The sequence below is a fragment of the Camelus dromedarius genome, chromosome 9, assembly GCF_036321535.1.
Source record: "Camelus dromedarius isolate mCamDro1 chromosome 9, mCamDro1.pat, whole genome shotgun sequence".
NCBI lineage: Eukaryota > Metazoa > Chordata > Mammalia > Artiodactyla > Camelidae > Camelus > Camelus dromedarius.
This window is the reverse complement of record NC_087444.1, coordinates 41115724-41139627: the sequence shown is the minus strand read 5'-3', so window position 1 is coordinate 41139627 and position 23904 is coordinate 41115724. Positions and strand designations below refer to the sequence as shown.

The 23904-nt window shown below is 36.0% G+C and overlaps 1 protein-coding gene across 1 annotated transcript in view; it reads right to left on the bottom strand.

The window, feature by feature from the left end:
- Positions 1-2624: 2624 nt before the first annotated feature.
- CDH8 (cadherin 8) overlaps positions 2625-23904 on the bottom strand; it is a 314936-nt gene continuing 293656 nt past the window's right edge. The window contains exons 11-12 of the mRNA XM_031458332.2: positions 6076-6327; positions 2625-4674 (exon numbers count right to left, since the gene is read on the bottom strand). Coding sequence (XP_031314192.2) covers positions 4181-4674; positions 6076-6327 — 746 coding nt within the window. The 3' untranslated portion in view covers positions 2625-4180. The remainder of the gene's footprint in view (positions 4675-6075; positions 6328-23904) is intronic.

Genomic DNA, 23904 nt, shown 5'->3' with positions numbered 1-23904 from the left:
GGCCACTGTTACCGTATTTTTCGACTGACAAAGATGGGATTTCAGTCATGCTCAGCCTTTCCAACAGTGCCAGTGATGGGATTTTTTGAAATCTTATTACTGGTTGCACTGCCCTGATCTCAAATGGAACTTTCAATCAAAAAGGCAATCAGAAGGTTATACATTTGTGAGATTCCCTGCAAAGCCAGTGATCGCATAATACAACTTGTTGGAAAGGCCTACCTGCCTCCAGTCCTTATGTGGCTATAAAGAGTAATTGGCTACTTAGCTCTCAGCACCTGCTTTTCCTTCTCCAGAATACAGCATAGCCCAGAACTCTGCTGAGTCTCAGTGTGGAATCTGGCTGCTCTTAGGAGATTTCCAAGTCTCACGCAGAGACTTGTCTTCTGTTAAGCATCTGATTAGGCAAACTCTCCCAAAGACACATTTGGTTCTTTCTAAGCACTCTTATTTCACTGGTGATGCCAGTAAGTCTTTTATATTATATATATACAAACACACGTTTCTCTGGAACACTTTCGCTGTAAAGTTCTTATTCTAGAAATCACAGTTCTGCATGGCATGGTTAACACTTGCGTTTAATTTCTGGTCTATTTTAATCATCCTATTACAAACTGCTTTTAATCTTATAACTGTACTCATAAAAGATTATTGTAAAGAATGGCCTCTTAACATTCTTTAGAACACATATATGGATGTTTCAGAGACATTCTGTAACTTGATTTGATCAAATAGTGAACAGGATTGCAGATGAGTTGATCAATCCCATATGGTGTCCGGTCACCTGGGGATGCATCAGTTCCCCAAGCGGGAACTTCGAATTGTGAACTAGGCAGAGGGAGATAATTTTGTCTCACTTGGCTCCAACTCAGTGCTTCTTCGCCATTAGGCAGAGAACCCTTGGGCAGGGATAAGCTTCAAAAAAGACGAGTGCTTGAGACACAAAGATCTACAGACACATTAAAATTCCTATGAACTGAAGAAGCATTTCGTTTGAAGAATAGCCATACATGTATATGGAAGACATATGTGAGTATTGCTGCAACAGAAAACAAAGCACAGAGACAAAAATAGTCACTTTGATAAAGTTTAAAAATGTATTATTTAAAGAGTTGATTATGACATACTCAGACCCTAAAAGTTTGGGGACCCCATCAACCTCTTTTGGTTGAGGAAGTCTTAGAAACTCTCCTACTAGAGTAAAAAGTACCTAAGTCAAGGTCAGAGTTAGTGCTTGTGTGTGTGTGTGAGCGTGTGTGTGTGTCCCTCAGATCTTTATTTAAATTCAGGGTACTCTAAAAGTGTAGTTCAGCCCCATGCGAACATGGGGCTATTTACTTGATTCTGTATTATAAAACCTTAAATGGGCTTTTAAGCGCAAGTTGCCAGCATGATGGTGGCAAAGAAAATCAACATGGAAACCATACTTAATCTCTCTTCCCGGGCAAAGTAAATTTTGAGGTAAGATGTGGGCAACTGGTGTATCAGACATTATCTCCTGCTCACGAAAATCATCATATGAAGATTATCTTATTGATTGCCAAGACTGGAGAATATGGATTTTTATACCCCTGAAAAATGGTGTAATTTTTGCCAGACATGTTTATATGTCTGTAGTCTATGCCACTTCACTGAAGAGTGCACGAGAAATGAGTCTGGTATGCAAGAGATAAGTGAAGTAATAATCTCACCTTGGTTTAGAATATGTAGGATAGTCAGAATATTACTGTTGATTACTACAACAACTACTATTAATAGTCTGCCTTCACCAAGTATTTGTTTTAGCCACTGTATTTTCAAGTCACTTTGGGCCATCACGTTGACCTCAGGACAAGTGTTCAGTAGCCGTAGTGATAAGCTTACAGGAGGAACTAGTCTCAGGCAAGGGATACTCAACATGGGATCAACCAAGTCTATGGGCACTGAATAGCTATAAATTCCGAGTATCATATTCAAACATTTGTCTTCATTCACAGTGGAGTCAGCCTCCAAAAGCTGGTGCCTTCAGTTTTCTAGCCAAAGCCGTGATTTTCTCAGGTAGCCCCAAGCCAATGGCTGAGATGGCAGGGGAGCTGGGGCCTGACTAGTTTTGCACAGTGAGAGACTCCTCTAATAGGCTTTCTTTCGGTAGGACCCTCTAATTGTCTGGCAAAGGATTGTCAGGTCTGCGTTGCAGTCTAAGGCTCTCTACCAAATCCTCCTTCCTAATCTCTTTACTTCTACAAGTTTTAACATCTGCATCCCTGTCTGAAAGCTTTCCCTGCTCCGTCCTGTTTCCTCCCTCTTTTATCTTTCACTTGTAACTCTGCGTTAGCGTTTGCTTCCTGGAGGACCCAGCTGATGCAGCGGGACTAGCTGTTAGTCCACCATGTTCCCTTCATGTCTCCATCAGTATCTTGCTATGCGATCGTGGTTCAGCCATTTCTCATCTCTGGTTCTTTATGATAAAGACTCTTACAAATAAAAGTGACCCTTGGGATGATTTAGTTGAGCGTTTTAAAATTCCTATAAGAGTTGGCTCCATTAATAGGTCTTCATCTGATTGGAAAAAAAAAGTGATGACAACAAAGGTATTTATAAAAATATATTTCACAAAGTAGGAAACAATACAGGAGTTTCTCTGAATACAATACATGGAGTAAATAAACAATATTGCCTTAAAGCAAAGTAGAAAATTAAAATGATCTGCATGTAGTACTTGAGTCTTGTCTTACATATTCTACCTCTAAATGGCAGGTTTGCAGTAAAAATCGAATATGCTCACATCTTCTAGTGCTGTTCTCATTTGGAGTCTATAAGACATTCTGTGCATCACCATGAAGATCGGGGAGAGAAAGGCTAAAAACAGAAGCAGTAAAATTATGTACAAACCAGTTTCTGCTCTAAAACGGGGGGGGGGGGGCAACTTGAAGCGTGTTTATTGGGCAGGGCATTACGTAGGTATTGAAAAGTCTAGAGTTTAAATATTCACATGAGTCGATACACTTTCAGATGTTTGTGCTTGTAGTAAAAACACCAAATACTAGGATTACGAACAAAATAGAAAACAGTCCAAAAGTTTCTCTGGGAAAATTCTGTTCCTGCCATCACAGTCACAATAACACTTTCTACTCTAAGGAGACTATTAGCTTCCCTTTTGATAATATTGCCTGCCATACTCATCTCATCAAAATGTACATGTATTAAACATTCATTGTATATATATTTATATAAAACGATCTAAAGGATTATTAATGGATATAATTTAGTTTTTTCTTCATATAGTCCCTTAATCTATAGATTATCAACCTTAATAAATAAAAGCATTAATGGACATCAATAAAATATTTATTTCGAGGATTAAACAAATAAATTCACGCGCTAGCAATAAAACCATCTTGTCTCTTATGTAGTCCGCTGTGTGATACAGTTTATCTTTGTGTCCTTGTGGAAGAAGATGAAGTGGAGGGAATGAGTAATCCTGCTTCCAGAACACAAGCCTGTTTGAATGGGATTTCTCTCCTCCCACCACTGAGTTGGCAGTCCCCACCCTGGAATGGATTACGAACAATGTGATTATTTTAAGGCTCGACACAATATTTAAAGATGCTATTTAGTCTCTGATGAGTGGGGCCAACAGTTATGTACAATGTGTGGTCACCGTACCATATAATCTAGGAGGCCTCCCAAAACTCCAGAAAGTCAGAATGTACAGCAGACCAAGTATTGCTTTTTCATTTGTGGCGGGATCCTTACTGGTGAAGGGGAAAAAAACCATTCGCATTTATAAAAATCCTTGCAGAAGACACTTTATCAGCAGCACATTTCTTGCAGGTCCATTTTTCTAAGAAAGCACCTTTTAAATTTGATTTTTTTTTCCTCTTTTCAAACCATTTCTCTAAGGATTAGCCAGGATCCCAATCTTTGTCTGTGGTGGTCAGGTAAATATCAAATATCCAAAGACTTCTAGACACTCCACATACTGTAATTCACATTCCACAAGATTTATAACCTCCTAACATACACTTTTTACTTTTTATTATTAATTTTTTTGGTTCGACATTAAAATGTAGTTGAGTTTATAGATGATCGGTGCTAAACTTGCCTCTAAAACAAATAGCCACGTTGGTTGTATCTAAGGGGAGTGACCCTAGAATATTACAGAATGCTCAGTTCCCACTGATTTATTTATCATCCGCTGTCAAGTTTCTTTGTCACTTTCGCCAACAGAGTAGAGTTCGCCCAGTCTCTTAAAGCGGGGACCCCAGTCACTGAGGTAGTCAAAATTCTGGTCTGAGTCTGAGGTGGTGGACTCCAAGGAGCTGAGGGAGCCAGCCACGGACCCTCGGCCTTCGTAGCCGTAAATCTGAATGGAGTCATACGGCGGGGCGGTGGGGTCATTATCTGCCTCGTGTAGCCGCACGTTAATAAATTCATCGACATCAACACCGTTCGGAACTGGAGCCAGCCCCTGCCTTGGCATAAACTGCAAATCTGGCTTAATATCTTTACGGGGTAAAAATCCATTAATTCCGTCTGGGTTTTGTAAAGTTGCAATGTCAAAAGCCTCCGTGTCTTCTTCCCCTCCTCCTTCATCATCGTAACGAATGATGTTTTCTCGCACGTCTTCGTCATCTTTGATAATTAATGGCTCATTTTTATGTCGCCGCAGAGTTACAAACAGCACCACGATGACTGTAGGAAAAACGCGAAGTGACAATTAGCTAGCCTCGCATATAATTTCACAAGCAATGCATCGTGTATGTTAAGAGAGGGGCATTATTTGAAAACTTAGGAGCATACAGCTTTAATAACATTCACTTGGGAATTAAGTTAAACACCTTTCTGAAGGATGAGCATTGAATTTTGAGTGGATATCACTAGGTTGCTTCTTTTTATTAAACGGTGATGAAGCTGGGTTAAAAGAATAAGCTTGCATCTATTCGTGAAGAAAGCTGCATTTAACACTTTCAGGAGCTCTAGAGTGAATGGCACAAAATGGAAAACAGCACAGATAGCATAACTAACTTGCTGTGTATCTTTGACAGGTCATTCAATATTTTTTGCCTTCATGCCCCTGTTCTGTAAAGAAAAAGGAGCTGAACAGATCATATCTAGTATATTTTGTGTTTTTTATCAGTTCTTGAAGACTCTTTCCAATCAAATAATGTTCATTCACAGATGAAGTGATATATTAAGATGAATGTCAACTTTGCATGTGAAACTTCTTGTCTTGTATGAAGACTAGAACTCCTCTATCTGGTAAGGTAGGCCTAAAAGTGGGGAAAGGGAGAGGAACACATAAAGAAGTAGCCAGATCAGCCAAACCAAACTTGGGCTAATGGTGGAAAACATGGCAGGAAATGATGTTCAATCCAGGGTGCTGGGGGAGCAGGACAGATGTAACCTGGAAGGTAGTAGTTGATAAAACCTTTATCTAAGGGCAGGATAAAATGTAATTCTCCTCTTCTATATCTTCCTACTGTCTAATCTCATTTTTATAGCTGGATCTTTTTAGTGAAAATGTTACAAAAACCTTTCCTTAATTTGCAATCTTTATTGTAATTTGATTTTAATATCAGGAAAAATATTTGAGAAACAATGCAATTTTAAAACTATATTTTTTGCTTGTTTCCTTTTTATCTCACCAAGTTTTGTGATTGAATGGACTTAGCAACCTGATCTATATATTGTTCAGATAAAAGAGTATTTTAGACACATGACAGCCCCCTGTTGAAGTAAACTGGTGTGTATCAGACAATCTGGATACTTTCTTATATAATAGTTGCTGTTGTAACCACATAAAGGTCCACCCCCACTTCTACCATTATGTTTAGTCTATCTTTTCACTGGTGATAGGATTGAAAAAAAGCACTGAATCTGTTCTCTCCAATTGGACATGACTGTCACAATCCTTTTTTTTCTTCTTCTTCTTCTTCTTCCCTTCCTCTTAATGACCTCAAAGCTTGGAGAAGTGCAAAAGAGTTACTTCTCCAAAGAATGCTGATGCCTGGCTGGGTTAGGGTTTCTTCCTTATTTACAGTCATTTATGAACCGGAGAAAGAGTAACCATTAGGCTATGAGGAAAATACGTACCTAGCAGCAAAATGACGCATGCTAATATGGCAATTAAGGCGCCCATACTGAGTCCAATCGGAAGTACATAGGCTTCAACATTACAGGACTGGACAACACCGTCACTGCTGCAGCCGCAGACCCGGATGGTCAGGGTGCTGGTGCTGCTCAGAGGAGGATTCCCACTGTCACTGATTACAATTGGTAAAAGGTAGACTTCTTGCTTCTGGCGGTTGAATCCATTATGCTTTGCCAAAATGCTGAGGGAATTATCTGGAAAAAAATGAAAATTACAATAGTTGGCATCATTTCAAAACAGCTGCCCGAACACCACTTGCTTTTCTAGTTCATAAATCCTCTGCAAACCTCAGGACAGTCCCAACTCTGCTGAACGGCTCGAGCTCTCTCCGCCTCCCCTCTTCCCACTTTCCCAACTGGCATCTGGACCAAAACATCCATACCCTAAAAGGTTTAATGAATAGGGCCTCAGGGTAAGCTAATGGCGTTTTACCATCCCCTTGTAAATGCAAAGGACTTCTTTTACAAAAATAATCTTCAGGTGTCCTTTTAGACACACATTACCCCACATCCCCATAAATAAGTTTTATTTTCTCATTTATCCTGATAATACAAAATTGACTGGGCAGAATTTCACCACATTTGAAAGTCATGTTTGACAAGCTTTGTGTTAAAAGATAGACTATTAGAAAATATAGCATGCAAAACAATTCACTTTGACTCCCACCAGTACCTAGAAAGAGTTATTCATGCCCTAGAGCATTTATACTAAGATATAACAAAAGTTCCATTTACTGTCAATTGGAGGAGATACGCCACCTACTTTTAAATTCTGTAGAGAAGACTTAGAGTGGTTGCACAAATAAGAATTAAATGAGAATTCACAGCAGGCGATTCATTTTTCATGTATTAATTAGTTGTATGGAAATGCATATTGGTTCTGGAGCAACACTTAAGGGCATTCACGCAATACTTAAGCGCATGCTTCAGTTCAAAGTAGAACTGGTCAGTGAGAAGTGATTAGTCCCATGTTAGCCCTGTGATCGCAGAATTTCACCCCCAAAATGAACTTTTGATTGTCATTCATCCCTATCTCATGAACTGTAGTCGCATATGTGTGTGTGTGTATATATATATGTATGTATTTGTGTATGTATGTGTGTGTATATATATAAATTATATATCTATTTTCTCATTTTGATTAATGAAAGACATGTCTGCTCAACATAGTAACACTGTTATTTGACACTGATATTCTAGCCAAAAGCAAGTAAACATATCTTTGGTTAATATGTGCATTATAATTTGGGAAAAATGATTATTTCAGTTGGGATTTTTTCAAATACTGGCAAATTTGCAGACCCCAGAACACTTGGCTGCCTCATGGTTGCATATTAGAGCAGGCAATCCACACCACTGCTGTCCAATTCCTGGTCATCAGTGTCCTGTTGTTTCCAGAATACTCAAATGCTTAGATATCCCACTCAAATGATTTTAAGTAAATGTGTTAAATCTTCTATACCATACAGTATTATACCAGAATTCAAAAAAAGTGGCAGACATTCCCTAAAACAGATATATAAATTATATTTGGTTTTGCTTTGTTTAAGATATAAGTGGACCTACAATGCCTTGCTAGTAAGCAGTCAAACAAACAAAAACTTTGATTGAGTTAACAGTTTTTTTTCCTAAATTTCTTCTGGTGGTGCCTCATTATTTAGTAATTTGAAGAATGAAAAGAGGTTTCTCATGGAGGTAAGCAGTGATATTCCAAATGATCTAGTAGTCTTTATTCCCATAACATAGAAGGAAATATCACTAAGCTAAAAGCAGAAGAACATTATCTCAAAACAAATACAGAATATATAGCTGTGTTATATTTCCAGAAAGTGTGTGACAAGTTTGAGTGCAGTTCATTAGTACAAGGAACATTTGTGGATGATTTCATATACCATAGTTCAAAACAGAAGATGGGAATTGTTCTTCAAGATGCAATTAATAAAATTACAATGAGGCTTTTATCTTTTTGTGGTTAACGCTATTTATATGAGAAACTATCTTTGCATACATATTCTTTCTTTAAAACAATCTATAATGATAATTTAGGAACTGCAACAAGAATATTACTCATTGCAGAACAAAGCTGTCTCCTTTATTACTTAGAAAAGCACTGGTGGGTCTAACACCAAACTCCTATTTTTCACTACTCTTGGCACCTGCATATGTTGCTCCCCTTCTATATAAAGAAAATAATTGACTGAGTAAAGGAAGCCTATGAGTCATTTTTGCTGAAATTTACCTTCTACCTCCAGGCAAAGTCAATTCCCTATTTGCCTATTAATATTATTTTTTACCATATTTTGATTGGTGCTTGCAATTATTAATTATTTAGTTGAGTTATTTTATTAGGCCAAATTGAATTGTCATTATTTTACCCATAAAAACATTGAATATTAGCAGTTCCACACACTTTGAATTCATGTATTTGAAATACATTTTTTAATCTACACGTTGCCAGTATCTTTAACAAAATTCTGGCTTCTTTCTTTAAAACATATGACGCCTTTTCATTTTATTAAAGTTTTAATCTCAATGCAGTCAATCTAGCCAGTCATTAAACAAATAAACAAGCAAATTAGAAATAACAAGCCTTAAGTGGAGGGTCAAGATTTGTTAGTCTCTAAAAATGTCCAGTTTTCAACAAACAATTATTAGAATAAATACAGAGAAATAAGAAAGCATGACCATAAACTAGGGGGGAAAAAAAAGAGGCAGGAAAAAGAAAGTGTCCATGAGAGCAAACAGATGTCAGATTAAAGTAAGACTTCTAAAGAGTCATTATAAATGTGTTCAATGAACTGCACTAAACCATACAGACGGAAAGGAAAGTATGATGACAACGTCACATAAAATAGAGACTATTAATAAAGAGACAAATATTTTTTTAAAGAATGCATTGGAAAATATGGAGTTGAAAAGTACAGTAACTAAAATGAAAATTTACAATAGCTAAACTGTAAATTTGAATTGGCAAAAACATTAGTGAACTTGGAGACAGATCAATAGAAAATACGCAAGCTGAAGAACAGAGAGGGAAAAAAAAGAAAAAAAATGAATATAGCCTCAGAAAAAATGTTGGACACCATTAAGTGCACCAACATACCTGCAATGAAAATACTAGGAGACAAGAAAAGAAAAATTATGGCTGAAAACCTCAAAACTTTTTGAAAACACTAGTCTACACATTCAGAATGTTCAACAAATGTCAAGAAGGTAAACACAAAGAAAGTCACAAAGAGACATATAGTAAAAAATGCTGAGAGTCAGAGACAAGAAGAATATCCTGAAAGCAAGTGAAAATTGAGTCATCACTTCCAAGGGAACCCTAATAAGATTAACAACTGAATTTTTATAGAAACAATGGACACCAGAAGGAAGAGGGATGGCGCATTCAAAGTGCTCAAAGCAAAAACTTTCAATCAAGAGTCATATATTCAGCAAAGCTATCTTTCAAGAAAAAAATGAAATAGAGACATTCCCAGATAAACAAAAAACTGAGGGAATTTGTCACCAGCAGACATGCCTTGAAAGAAACAGTAAAGAAAGTTCTTCAGACTGAAAGAATATAACCCCAGATGGTAATTCAACTCTACATTAAAAACAAAGAGCATCAGCAAAAGTAATTATGTAGTTATAAAAGACAGTATAAATGCATAGTTTTTCTTTTATTTTCTTAACTTTTATAAAGCAGTGGTGTAAAACAGTACATACGTAATACATTGTTGAGCATGTAATATCTAGAAATTCAAAAGTAATAGTTTGGTATTTCAATATCCTACTTTCAGTAATGGATTAAAAAAAAAACTAAATGGAAATAAGTCAAGAAATAGAAGATTTGAACAACAGTATGTACCCACTGTACCTAACGTATCTGTAGAATACTCCACCCAAAAACAGGAGAATAAATATTCTTGTCAAGTACACATGGAACATTCTGCAATGCAGACATTAGGCTAGGCAATAAAATAAACCTCCGTAAGGATGTAAATAATACAAAGCGCAGTATCTGACCATAATGGAATGGAATTAGATACCAATAATAGAAAAAATTGGGGGAAACTCACAAATATGTGGAAATTAAACAGCGCATTCCTCAATAACCAATGATTCAATGAAGAGATCAAAAGGAAAATTAGAAACTGTTGTGAGACAATGTAAATGAAATTGCAGCCAATCAAAATGTAAGGGATACAGCTATAGAGGTTCTTAAAGGGATACTTATAGCTTTAAATACCTGTATTAATTTTTTTCTTATCTTACTAACAAGAACCTCAAATACAATTTTGAGTATAAGAACTTATGGTAGGCAAAGGGGAGGGGTGGGTATAGCTCAGTGGCATAGAATATGCTTAGCATGCATGAGGTCCTGGGTTCAATCCCCAGTACCTCCATGACAAAATAAAAATTAAATTATTTTAAAAAGCAGTTATTGTAGACACCTGTATCTTGCTCTTGATATTAAAGGAACAACTTTTGGCTTTCAAGTTAAGTAAGATGATCAATGGTGTTTATTTGAAGATACTTTTTGTAACTGTTTGTTTACATGCACTCTCATTTTAAATTTTTTTTCTTTTTTCTTATTTGTCTGACAATGATGCAAAGGGAAAAGACAGTCACATCAAGGACAGTAACTTAGCTGGCTTCAGTTGTATTATTGCATTATTTTAAAACCTTCGTTTCAGTCCTTTGCATGCATTTCCATGTTATACCATCTTGTTGTCCCTGCAACTTAAACTGTTCTACCTTTATGGTTTCTTCTCTTACTTGTTATATTTATTGCATTTTTTTGAGCATAGCAAACAGAAGGTGATACTTTGATAGTGATTTATTAGAGAAAACACAGACATTTTCTAAAAAATGAAACACAAAGATGAAATGATCATTGAAATCCCATAGACACATGTCTTGTGATTTTTTTTTTTAAATCAAATCTCTTAAAGCTGAGTATATAACAACAGAGTTTCAAGACAGATAGAAAGATGTGTCAAGGTCCATTTAAGAAGAGGGTAGACCAAAAGCATTTGAGGTTCTCTAGGGTAGACTAATATCCAGTTGGATGGAGTATAATGGCCGATCGCTACCCACCTAGTGCAGTTGTGTTGCCCTGAGATAGAAATACACCTTAACCTTACCACCTAGTTCTCTGATACTCTCACCTATTCAGATATGTGTCTTCCCTATTATTTCTCTCAGTTAGGGATGTTCTCGTTTTCCAACCCCCCTTGGAATGTGTTGCTTATGAGCCTTACACCAAGTTGATGAGTGACTCCATCTTCAGAACCTTGCTTCGTATTCCCCACCAGTTTATTTCTGTTTATGACTGACTGTTGGAGGAAAGATCATGAAGGGGAGTTAAAACGGACTTATAGTACGAGGCATACTTTGAGTGATAATATTCCTAAAATAGTGGTATAGTTGGATTCCTTACTTCTTGGCTGAGTAACACAAGGTATATACCAAATAAATAGTAAAGAAGGGACCAGGTAAACAGTAGGTGCATAGGTTTGCTTGGTTTCAGATAGCACATTACAGTTATGCCATTATGTATGAAATTTCTTTCAGATTCTGACAACAGATTAATTTTGAATAAAAATAGTTACTCATATCTTTAGTTTTTGTTGTTCTGTTTTTCCAGAGCGTTTGTTGGAATTTTACTGGAAATTTTTAGAGGCTGTAACAAAGGTGGCCGTCTTAAAATTAAATTCTTAGACTATTTTATGCAGTAGTTCCAACATTATAGAGACAAATAGATAATGTTCAATAAAATATGTGCATCGTCTCACTAGATTCTAAGCCCCTCGAGGGAGACTAGCCTTACTCACAGCTCTGTTTCCAGTCTCTAGCGCAGGACTTGGCACAGGACAAAGATTCTCATAACAACACTCGTCACATTGTTTAACCTACTTTTAATTGGAATGATTTCATGTCTCCCCTCTCTGCTTTCTATGTTCTAGCCGTCCTGGTCTTTTCTGAGTCAGGGGTCTTCTGTTTTCAGATTTGCTCTTTCTTCTGTGCAATAGTCTCTCCACTTCTTAGCTTTCATTCGAGTTATTGATATTTATGAATTATTTTTGTTCGTGCTTAAATGTCACTTCTTCGGGGATAATTTCCTTTACTGGTTGCCCCCAATTTCCCTAGATGAATTAGTTATGTAATCTTCTATAAGCCTTTTTATTTTCATTAAAACATTTCTTGCAAAGAAGTGGTATCATAATGGGGATATGATCGACACTGGAGATACAGAAATCAGCTAGGGAACTTCCAAGTAACAAATAACCAACTGAAGATGCATAATGAATACTCAGCAAATATTTGCTGAATAAATGAATAACTAAGTAATCATTAGCCGTATTTTGTGGGGCTCATATTTATTTCCATTCATGTTATTTTGTCATAGGGGGAGTATATGTAGTTCCAAATAAGTTAGTGAGAAAGTTCAATTTCAGGCTATTGGAAAGGATATATGTATAGCCTGGGGTCTTATATGGAAATTTAAGAGAAATATTGATGGTTTCCAAGTCTTTCTCTAGACATGCCTTATATCATGTAACATGGGCAATAAACTGAGGATGCATACATTCAAATAGAGAACACTCAGAGAGGAAGAAAAATTGCTCTAAAATATCTGAAATATCATCATCAATAGGGGTGCACACCAGAGTTCTCTTTTACTGAGCTGAACTTGTATGACTTAGCCCTACATTCAGAGAGGGGCTCATAGGCTAAATAGGTATCTCCTATGGTTGGTCTAGGAGGTATCTTTCTCTTTGATTCTTCATTATTGATAGTCTTGGAATCATTTGGAATCGGAAATCAAAGGACTGTCTTTTACAGAATATTAACCATCTTATAAGACAAGTTTCCTTTAGTAAATTAGTCAGTAAGTATTTATTATAGACTGAATGTTTGTGTAGCCCCCAAATTCATACGTTGCAGTCCTCACCCCGAGGGTAGCTATATTTGCCAAGGGAGCCTCCTGGGGAAGTAATTAAGGTTAAATGAGTTTATAAGGGTGGTTCCCTGATCCTGTAGAATTGCCGTCTGTGGAATACAGAGACACCAGAGAGCTCACTCTTTCTCTAGCGGTTGCACAAAGAGGTCACGTGAGCACACAGCCAGATGGTGGCCACCTACAAGCAGTCAAAAAAAGTTTTCAAAGTGAAGCATGTCTTGCCTACACTTTGACCTTGGACTTCCTAAGCTTGAGAACTGTGAGAAATAAACGTGTGTTGTTGAAGGCAACCAGTCTGAAATATTGCATTATAGCAGCCTCAGCGCACTAAGATAGTACTATAGTCATTTGTTAACTCTATATGGATACCCCATGAAAAAACAAAAAGCCTAGCCAAAGAGACAGACTGCCTGCCTGAATAATTCTTCAACTTTGTGTGATTTTTCCCACAGTCATAAGTTCTTTCGTTCCTCCCATTTATTTTCTTTGTGTTTTAATAAAACAGTAGTCACCATTATTTTTGCTGTTACTATTTAAATATGCCATGTTCTTTCCACATTATCTAGTGTTGTTTTCAGGTAGAATAAAGCAAGTGAATCTAAATTCTCTATTTGTTTCGGTGTTTCATCTGTTGTTGTTGCCCTGATGCAGAAATTTTACTTTGGTCTAGGTCCTATTTGTTTGAAATCACAGAGCTAGGGCTTTTGTTTGTCCTGTCAGATGTAAGCAAGAAAAGGAGCCAAAGTTAATGAAGGCACTTGCCAGACAAGTATTTATGACAAAAGAATAGATGAAGAGAAGATCAGTAGATATTATGCCTTTCTGAGAAATATCTCTTGTCATCTGACTTGCAAATTTAATTCAGATTTTCTTGGTTGAGTCAAATGGAATGAAAATGGCAAAAAGGCCAAAACAAAGGGAAAATGACACTCTGCTCGGTAGGTATGGACAAGAGATTTAATTAAGTTCTTATCATTGTGTTGTGTCTGTTATTTATTTCTAAAAACCTACCAAAGCAATAAAGATACCCAATCCATGAGATTTCAGCGTACTGGATGCATGTATATACAGTTTCTAATATCTTGGAGTAAGAAGCAAAGATCATGACACCTACACTTCATTTATATATTTTTCCTCTAAATACTAAGTCTTGTTGGAAACAATCAGGCTGTAACGAATAAAAAGTAAGACTCTGTGAAGCCAGTCTCCTTTGTATCTCCAGTACCGTTATAATTTCCTACCTAATTCACTGAAAGTATACCAACATACTAAATCTGCAACATGCAGCTGGATGTTCTGAGCCACCTAATTAGATCATTTGTCATTCTTTTATCTTTTTTCTTCATTAGATAGTGCAGCATGTGACCTAATGTCAATAATCTCAATGTTTATATGAATGGTGACTCATTACCAAATTTCCTAATATTTAATGATAAGGTATGTATATCTACCTAACTGTAAAATATTGACGAAGTTTGACTTTGGCTTTAGAAAAACCATCACTTTTCCTTTAGAAGTCCCTAGACTAATACCAAAATTAATGTTTATTCAACATTTTACAAGTACACATAGAATAAATAAGCACTTTTTTAAGAGAAAACAAAGACTCATTCTACTATAACCATGCAGCACTACAATTCTATAAATATCTTCATGGTTGGCATTTTGCAGAGGAAGGGTCCAGAGGATGGGCTATGCTTTTCACTTTACAAAAGTTAGGACTCATTAAGTAATCTGTGAAACTTAAGCAGCTTCTAAAATTCTTTAAATTCTTTTAGGCGACATATAGTTTTCTTAAATGGTAAATATAAAAAGAAATATTTTCTGAGATCATATGAAGATAGCATTCAGTGTAGTGGTCTGAACGATGACTTCCAAAAAGACACGTCCATGTCCTTCTTGAAACCTGTGAACGTTACTTTACTTGGGAAAGGGTCTTTGTAGATGTAATCAAGTTAAAAATCTTGAGATGAAGCATTCATCTGGGATTAGCTGGTGGACCCTAAGTCCAATTGTATGTATCTTTGTAAGAAAGTCCAGTAACGAGTCTTCATAAGAGTAAAGTCAGAGGGAGATTTGACACAGAGACGAAGCTAGAATGTGACCACAGAGGCAGACGCTGACATGATGTGGCCACAGCCACAGAACCCCTACAGCCAATAGAAGCTGCACAAGGCGAAGAATGAGTTTTCTTCCAGAGTGTCTAGAGGGAGTGTAGCCCTGCCAACACCTTGATTTCAGACTTCTGGCCTCCAGACTGGGAGAGAATAAGTTTCTGTTATCTCAAGCTTCCCAGTTTGTGGTAATTTGTTATGACCGTCCTGGGAAACTAATACAGTTGGTAAATCTGATTAAATATTATTTCCAGAGGCAAAGCAGGCATTCTTATGGCCATTTTACATATGAGACACATGTTTTTTGAAAGATAAAATGACTTACTCAAAGTCCCTCAGCTGACAGTTAAGAGCTACAAGCAAGTCCAACATGTTCCTACATTTTCTCTGTCATCTTAACAAAGATCACCTCAGAAAGCAAGGGTGTATGGGCTCTAAGAGGGTTATATTAAAAGTCACAGATAAGATGAAAAAGCAAAAGTGTGTGGCGGGAGGTGTTTCCATGCCACGCCACCTTTATCAGAGACAAAGTAAAAATTAAGTGGTTGAGGCTATTGGTAAGCAAGAATATAGAACTGTGGAGACATCAAAAGGTTTTCAGTGCAACGCTCTATAGATCTAAGTCCCATATCTTGAGAGTCAACATAACATAGTATTGCATAACATAACCTTGAATTAATTATCAAGAAGTAATCAGTTTTGGTGCCGGAGAGGAACTCGAGCAGAGCAAAGTCCAAGCTCCATGTTAGATATAATCACACTGCCCAAGGTCTTCTGAGTTTGATTATTTTTCTCCTGCACTTAATTTGCACATTTGCTCTGACTCACAATGCTCCATGTACCTTATGCAGATCCTTTAGCGCTCAAAGGAAAGGCAGATTTATCTCACTCCAGGCACCAGGGAACAAGAAATGAAGATTAATATTACCTTCATTTTATCTGAGGAATACCTGCATTAACTAACCCGCAAAAATGAAAACTATACCAAGAGCCAATTTCTATTTTGTTTGAATGGAAAACTTTAAAGTTTTTACAAATATCAATAGATCTGGAAAATAATATTTTTATCTATATGGATTTGTGCAAAACTGAAAAATGCATTGATATTTTTTTAAATACACAGCTACTTAGGGAAAAACAAACAAAAACAAAACAAAGCAATACCAATGCCCTTAGTGGAGTTGTGAACATTTCAGAAAACAACCTAATAGTGGTGAAAAATCTGGACATTGGAAAGCTAGCTTTGTCAGGAGAGTGACTTTTTCATCACATCTCTATTGACTGAATAGACATCTCCAAGTATTTAAGAAACAGAGAGATTAATTTTACACTGGAGTTGATAGATTTGTGGTCATTAACATACTTGATATATAGGGTAGTTGGACCAGGAAGTAAGATTGTTTTAAAACAGCAGTTAAAGTGAAGCGTACGTTGTGTATAAGATACTGAAATCATTAAACATAATGAATGGAGAGCTGAGGATATAAAAGAAAAGAAGTACGAAAAGCAGTTTGTATTCTAAATAACCTGCTTTGATTCGAAGGAGGTCAGGTACCCCTGGAAATCATCATTTCGTTAGATACAGATGAGAGAGGCTTTAAGGACAGAGTGGCATGTGGGTTGACTTTAGAGAACAGGGCTGGTTTGTTAAGCAGGGGAAATACAGAGAATGGCATCCCTTTTTCTCCCTACGACTCCCATGTTTCTGATCCATAGCATTCTGTCCTCAGCCTTTTTTCCCTAACCTCTTTAAGATCTGTTTGAATCTGATTCACTTATCTTATTTCAGATACCAGACAAATTTTTTTTTTCCCTAAAATCTTAGCCCCGTGCCTTTTCCACTTACCTACTGCGTATGTCCACCTGGACGTTCAGTACCACAAATTCAACCTTTCAATAATGATACTAATCATAATTAATGCCTATTCTCCATTTCCCAAAATCTCTTTCTTGGTCCCATTTCTCACATTCTCTTTCCTGCCGCATGATTCTGTGCATCCCTCCCCTTTTATCCACTAGCCTCACCTCTTCCTTTTCAATGCAGGGAAGTTCTGTCATCCTGTAATCAGCTGAAAAGTTACTGCTTCCTTTATAATGGAGACAACAAGAACAAACTCCTAAGGACTCTGGAATATCTCATCCAGAGATATAATGGAGATTTGATTATAAAGTAAATATAATGGTTTTAATTAGCTTGTTGAATAAATACATAATAGTCATCAGTGAATATGAGTAAGTCAGTGTGTAACAAGAGACTCGGAAGGCAAAGTGGTACCTTGAGAAGTCCAAAATGTATCCGACATTACATACATAGAATGCAAGTGCAAGAATCATCCTCACTGTTATGTTTATTATTACATTAATTTTAACAAGTGCCCATTACATACTAGGCTCTGATATATTTGATAGACCTTGGCACTCTAATTTTCAAGGCTTTTTGATGATCACCTGTGTCTGAGCAAATATTCCCATAAACAGAAGCCAACTTAAAAATTCAGGCAGTAATTCAGATACAAATATCTGAGCATGTTAAAAATGCATATTCTTGGATTTTACTCTGAATCAACTGAGGAAGAATTTCTGAGGCTAGGCCCTGGACATCTGCATTTCAAATAAATTTTGTTTGCATAAAAATCTTCTGGGATGCCTGAGAGCCATTCTATTCTATTCTGCTTCTTTCCTTGGGCGTTAGCAGTGGTTAATGGCTTGGCCCAAGCCCTCAGAGGCGCCACTGGGGAAACTATTATGCTCGGGGTTCTGTAATCCAGCAGGGGTAGCGGCTGATAGCAATTTTCCTGCATAATTCCTTCTCTCTGGTTTAGTGGTAAAATAGCTGCTAAAAAAATAAGGGAAATGATTGAAGAAAATGTGGCATCCTACAGTGAGCTGAAGTCCAGTGTTTGTCCTTGAATCATTTTAAAGTTTAATATGTTACATTGAAGCAGCTTGGCTAAACATGTATCTTTGGGCAGAAGTCTTAATATACAGTGAAGGCAAGAGGATGGAAGGCAGTTATGTAGATAAAATTATCATTCAAGCAGTGGTCCCATTATCATTCCTCCCAGGTTGCTGAGAATGGCACGTGCTTCTGAATCTTAAAATCCACATTCTTTATAGTTTTGGAAATAGTACTGTTTTGATCATACAAAAATGACTTAAATTAAAGGTCAAACTGATTTGCTTTTCCTCAAATTCACCCACATATTAACAGGTTAAAATACAGATGGAGAGAGCAGAAATAAAATGATCGAAGAAGAAGATACCTGTATAGGTCACCCTTATGATTCAAATAGAAATCACATCAAGCTCATTCAAACTCTTTTTATTGAAAATGTAATCTGATAAAATTCCCTATTGTTATACACTATAGAGAAATCTGCATACATTTTGAAGTCATGCATGATTTCATTTTAATACTTTCTTCTAAAATAAAAGGGATTTTTTGATGAGTCTTTTTAAAATATTCTTAAGATGATACTTGATTTTCCAAGCTTACCGTCCCCCTTTGACAATGAATGTGTGGTATTTCCTGGCACTGGGCACTGATACAAAGATCCCTAAAACGGGATTCTTCACATTTTGGAGTTACGAGAGATATGCTTAGCAAATAAAGAGAAGTTTAAGGGACTTGTTCCCTTTTAGACATTCTAATTCCTGAATAGGTTATACTCAGTGTAATTTCTTTAGGATGTATATTTCAGACTGCTTCTGAATATCATATTAGATAATGTTCAGGCTCTGGAATCATTCCTAATTGTGTTTGCATCCCAATTTCATTACTTACATACTTGCATTTTTAAGTAATTTCCCCAAGCTCACAGCAGGTACTCTGATTGTGCCCAAATTACTAATTAAGGAACTGAGGGTCCAGAGGTCTTTGAGGAGTAAATGTGTCTTTCTACCTAAAGTGTATTTTCAGGGTCTGTCATATGCAAAGTGTTTAATAATACTTGTTATTAATACATGTAAGTTTATCAGTTACTTTAGCTTTGAAATAAAGCAAAGAGTTGCAATCTTTGGATTTCATATATTCATACTTCACAATGAATTTCTATTTGAAAGCCTCAAAGATGAAAATACAAACTAAACTAGAAAGTGAAATATAAAGTGAAAAACTAGAAAAATATGTGTTAAGAAGTAGACTAAGACTCTGCAAGATACACATTGAGAAAAGGTTTCCAGAATGTTAAAGAGGGTCTTATAGTATCCAGATGCAATATGAAGTGGTTTCCAAGGAAATATTCCGCCTAAATCAGTGTATGGTTTTAGCAATCTAGGTCTTGATTTAAAAACAGTATCTTAATCAAAGGCAAGCCCATGTGAACTCACACATGCGAATGTCATCAAAGAAAGAGCTCAGAACTGCTAGGAAAGTGCTGCAGTTCTGAATTAGGTTCAGAAATTCTTCATAGACGATGACTCCTCGAGATAAGCCTACAGGATGAACTGTCTACATCTTTACATCCTCAGTGTCTAGTATAAGCTTAAGGTACCCAGTAGGTGATGTTAAATTGCATAGTATTTTTCCTTTATCTTAAAGTTTAAACCTTTTTTGCTCAAGATCATTGGTATCATTTGATAGATTTCTATTTCTTTATTTTTCTCTTAAGGTCTCTTCTTCCTACCTTACAGAATTTTCACGTATATGTGTCTCTACTAACTGCAAACACAAATATTCCAACAAGTTAAGGGGAACATTTGAGAATTATCTAGGAAACTTTATTTATGTCACTTTAGGGTGCATTGCACTCATAAGTAGAGGGCTCACTTCTTTCCTTAAAATGATCTGGTTGATGTCAATTCTTCTTTCTCCAACTATGAATCAAGATTGTTCTAACAAGAATATACAACATGCCCCCTTCCGAACTGAATGATATTTATTTTGAATATTTATTTGATTCATGGCTCTACCCTTACAGTGCTATTTTGTTGCTGTTGTTGTTGCACTGAACATCCTATTAAACAACTAGGACAAGTATAATTCATTCATACAACAAATTTACTCTTTCTTGTCAAGGAATACTTAACATCACTCATTGGATTGTTTATTGTCCTTGCAAGACATTTTGGGCACATTATACTACTCTGTCAGTAAGTTTCAATGAAAAGACTCATCTCATTTTAATATTTAAAAAGTACCATTTAGTGTAATTTGAAAACTCCCAACACCCAAGCAGAGGATGACAGTCTTGCTGAGCTTAAGAGACAGAGATGGCTGGAATTTTCAGGAGCAAGTTCCAGAGAGGAGGACTTTATGCAGAAAAAGAGCTTGAAAAATATGGGTAAGGTCCTTTTTGATCCTTAGGTTGAAAAATCAAGCTACATATGCATAGACTGAGACCCCAAAGACCTGGAGACAGAACACTCACTATTAGAGACAGAACACTTACTGTGGAGCTGTTAGCTGAACAACTACCGTAACTACCACAAGGCTTGGAAACGTTTGACTGCTAACTATTCAGTGGAGAGACATCACTAAATACATAAGTCACTCAGTGGACAAATCAGAAAGGGTACTCATAAGAATAGGGATAAACTAATTATATGACAATGGCTACTCTAGTATACTCTAGGTTGGTTGGTTTGTTTATTTTAACTAAGCCTCAAACAAATCATGTTAGTCTGAAATTCAATAAATATCTGCCAAACAAAACTCAAGATATAATGAGAACTATCAGAATCTGGAGATCTAACAATAATTAGCCATGGAGTCCAGCATCCCAACAAAATTTCAAGACATGTAAAGAAACAGAAATATACGACTGATAAGAGAAAAAATATCAGTTCATAGCAACCAACATAAAAATGACAGAGTTGCTGATAAACCACTCAAAAATTATAAAAGCTATTATAAGTATGTTCAAGTATTTAAAGAAAAAACATAAAAATAAGAGAAATAGAAGAACATATTTTTTAAAAATGCATACATGGATATTACATAGCTTAAAAATGTAAGATCTAAAATCAATTTTGGTTCCTAGGCTTAACAGCAAATTATGTATTAGAGAAACAGAGATCTGTGAACTTGGCACTGCAACAGCCACTATCCAAACTACAGCAGAAACATAAAAAAGGCTGCCTCCCCCACCAAAAAAAAGCAACTTTCGGTAACCAGTGGGACAATATCAAGTGGTGTAATATAGGTATAATCAAAGACCCAGAAGGAAAAGAGAGCTAGGCAGAGAAAAATAAAGGAAGAATGGTTAAAATGAGAATTTTTTTCACCAGGAGACTTGCGCTGCATGGTATGTTAAAGGAACTTACTCAGCTTGAAGCAGAATTATTCCACTTAGAAACATAAATCTAGACACAGAAACAAAAAGTGCCAGAAATGACAAAATGTGACTGACTGAAAAAATGTGGTAAGATGTGAATAACAAAGATAGTAAAATGTGGATAACTAAAAAAATTTTTTTTAAAATTTCTTTAAATGAAAGTAGACTAAGTCAAAAATAACTACAGATTGTGGCTTTATAACATGTAAAATAAAATATAAGATAATGGTAGCACAAAGGATGACTCAGGAGAAGACAGAAATATAGTTTTGTCAGTTTTTAATCATACATGTGAAGTAGTCTACTATTACTTGAAGATAGACTTTGATAAATTAAAGACAAATATTGTAAATCTTAGATGAATGACTAAAATCATAGTAGCAATCATATCAATAATAAATCTATTTTTAATAGATCAACAGAGGACATAAAATGGAGCTCAAAAATAGTCCATAACCCTAAAGAAGGAATTTTAAGGGAAAGAGAGAATGAAACAAGTGAACCAATAATTACAGATTGTTATATGATGGTAGAATTAAACCTAATATTGGCAAATATTACATTAAAATTACATAGACTAGTGGGGAGGATATAGTTCAGTGGTAGAGTACATGCCTAGCATGCAAGAGGTCCTGGGTTCAATCCCCAGTACCTCCAGTAAAAAATAAATAAGTTAACCCGATTACCTACCCCCCACAACAAAATTAAAAAAAGAAAAAGTAAATTTTTAAAAGTTAAAAAGATTAAATCCTCAAAGTAAAAAGGCAGACATTGTATGACTGGATTAAAAGACTGAATGATTTGCTAACCAAAAAAAAAAAAAAAAAAAAGAAAAAGAAAAATCCAACATTATGTGAATTTTAAAGTTATAGACACACAGGTGTTTACAAGTAAAAAGATGGAAAAAAGAAATGAAAAAATATATATATAATGAAAATTCTTATATAAGAGAGTTGGGGTGGCCATATGAATATTACAAGGAAAGTACAGCAGTTATATTAGGTAAAAAAAGTAAAACTTAGACCAATAAAACTATCAGTGATATGGAGGACTATTTCTTAATAATGAAAATATCAATTCAACAAGTAGATATAATATTCCTAAATATGTATGATCAAATAATATAACTTCAAAATCCATAAAACGAAAAGTGATGAAATTGCAAGGAGCAATAACAATTTCACCATACTCAGATTTCAACACTCTTCTCTCAGTCATCGATAGAACAAAAATGAGGAACCGGTAAGGCCACAGAATATTGGAACCTGATAGTTAAAGTCTATTGACTGATTCCATTTAATTGTGATGGAAAACTCTATCCAACAACAGTAAAAAATATTATTTTCACATGTGCAGGGAATATTCACCAAGAGAGACTATATTCTGGGCTATAACAAAGTCTCAGTGCAAAAGAGTTGAAATGTACAGACATGTTCCCTGATACAAAATAATTAAATTAGAATGCAGTAACAAAAATACATGCATTATATCACCAACTAGCTAGAAATAAAATGAATCTGTGGGTCAAAAAAAAGTCACAAAGAAAACTAGGATGTATTTGGAACTGAATGAGAATGTAAACACAACCCATTAAAATTTGCGGGACGGAGCTAAAGAACTAAGTAAGAGAAAACTGGAGTGTTAGGTGCTTATATTAGACACAAAGAAGAGCTTAAAATTGGTGATCTAAACTTCCACCTTAAGAAGCCAGAAGAAAGATTGAAGTTCCCTCATTGCCTAGTGCCCCATGTGTGCAAGGGATTGTCTGTAAAGAAAGATGAGGGAACTTTGTGAGGTGATGAAACTGTGATGGTAGAGACATGGCTGTATACATCTGTCTAACTTTTGGACCTCTGCACTTAAAAAGAGTGTTTATGGTAGGTCAATTATACATCAATAAAAATGACTTTTCAAATCTCCTAACATTTAATTTAAAACATCTGCCTTCCCGAGGCTTGATTTTACTTCAGGCTTGGAAGGCAGCCTTCCAAAAGTAGGATATAAATTGTCTTCTCTCTCTCTCTTACTTCCTGTTTCAGTCAGAAATCTCCTATACCTAATTCTGTCCTCCCCATGACCTGTCCCAGAGAATCCACAAATCAAAGAAAAGGGTGTGATCTTGCATGTAAGATAGCTACAACCTGTCACTGATGCCTTACGAGAAGGAGATATAAAGGGCTAGTACGTTTACTTACTGGGATTTTTCATGTGTTCTTCACTATCCCACTGGCAACCTCCAGCTTCAGCTCACTGGATGCAAAATTTTTGTCCCTAAAAGTCTCCAGCTCAGCTCTTAGGTGTATCTTTTCGGGTCGCTCAGTCTTTCTAGGACTGTTTTTTTTCTTTTTCTTTTTTAAAGATGATCCCACATTCAGATGCTACAGTATACAAACTACAAAGTGGCAACGCATATCAGTAAATAAATGAAAAT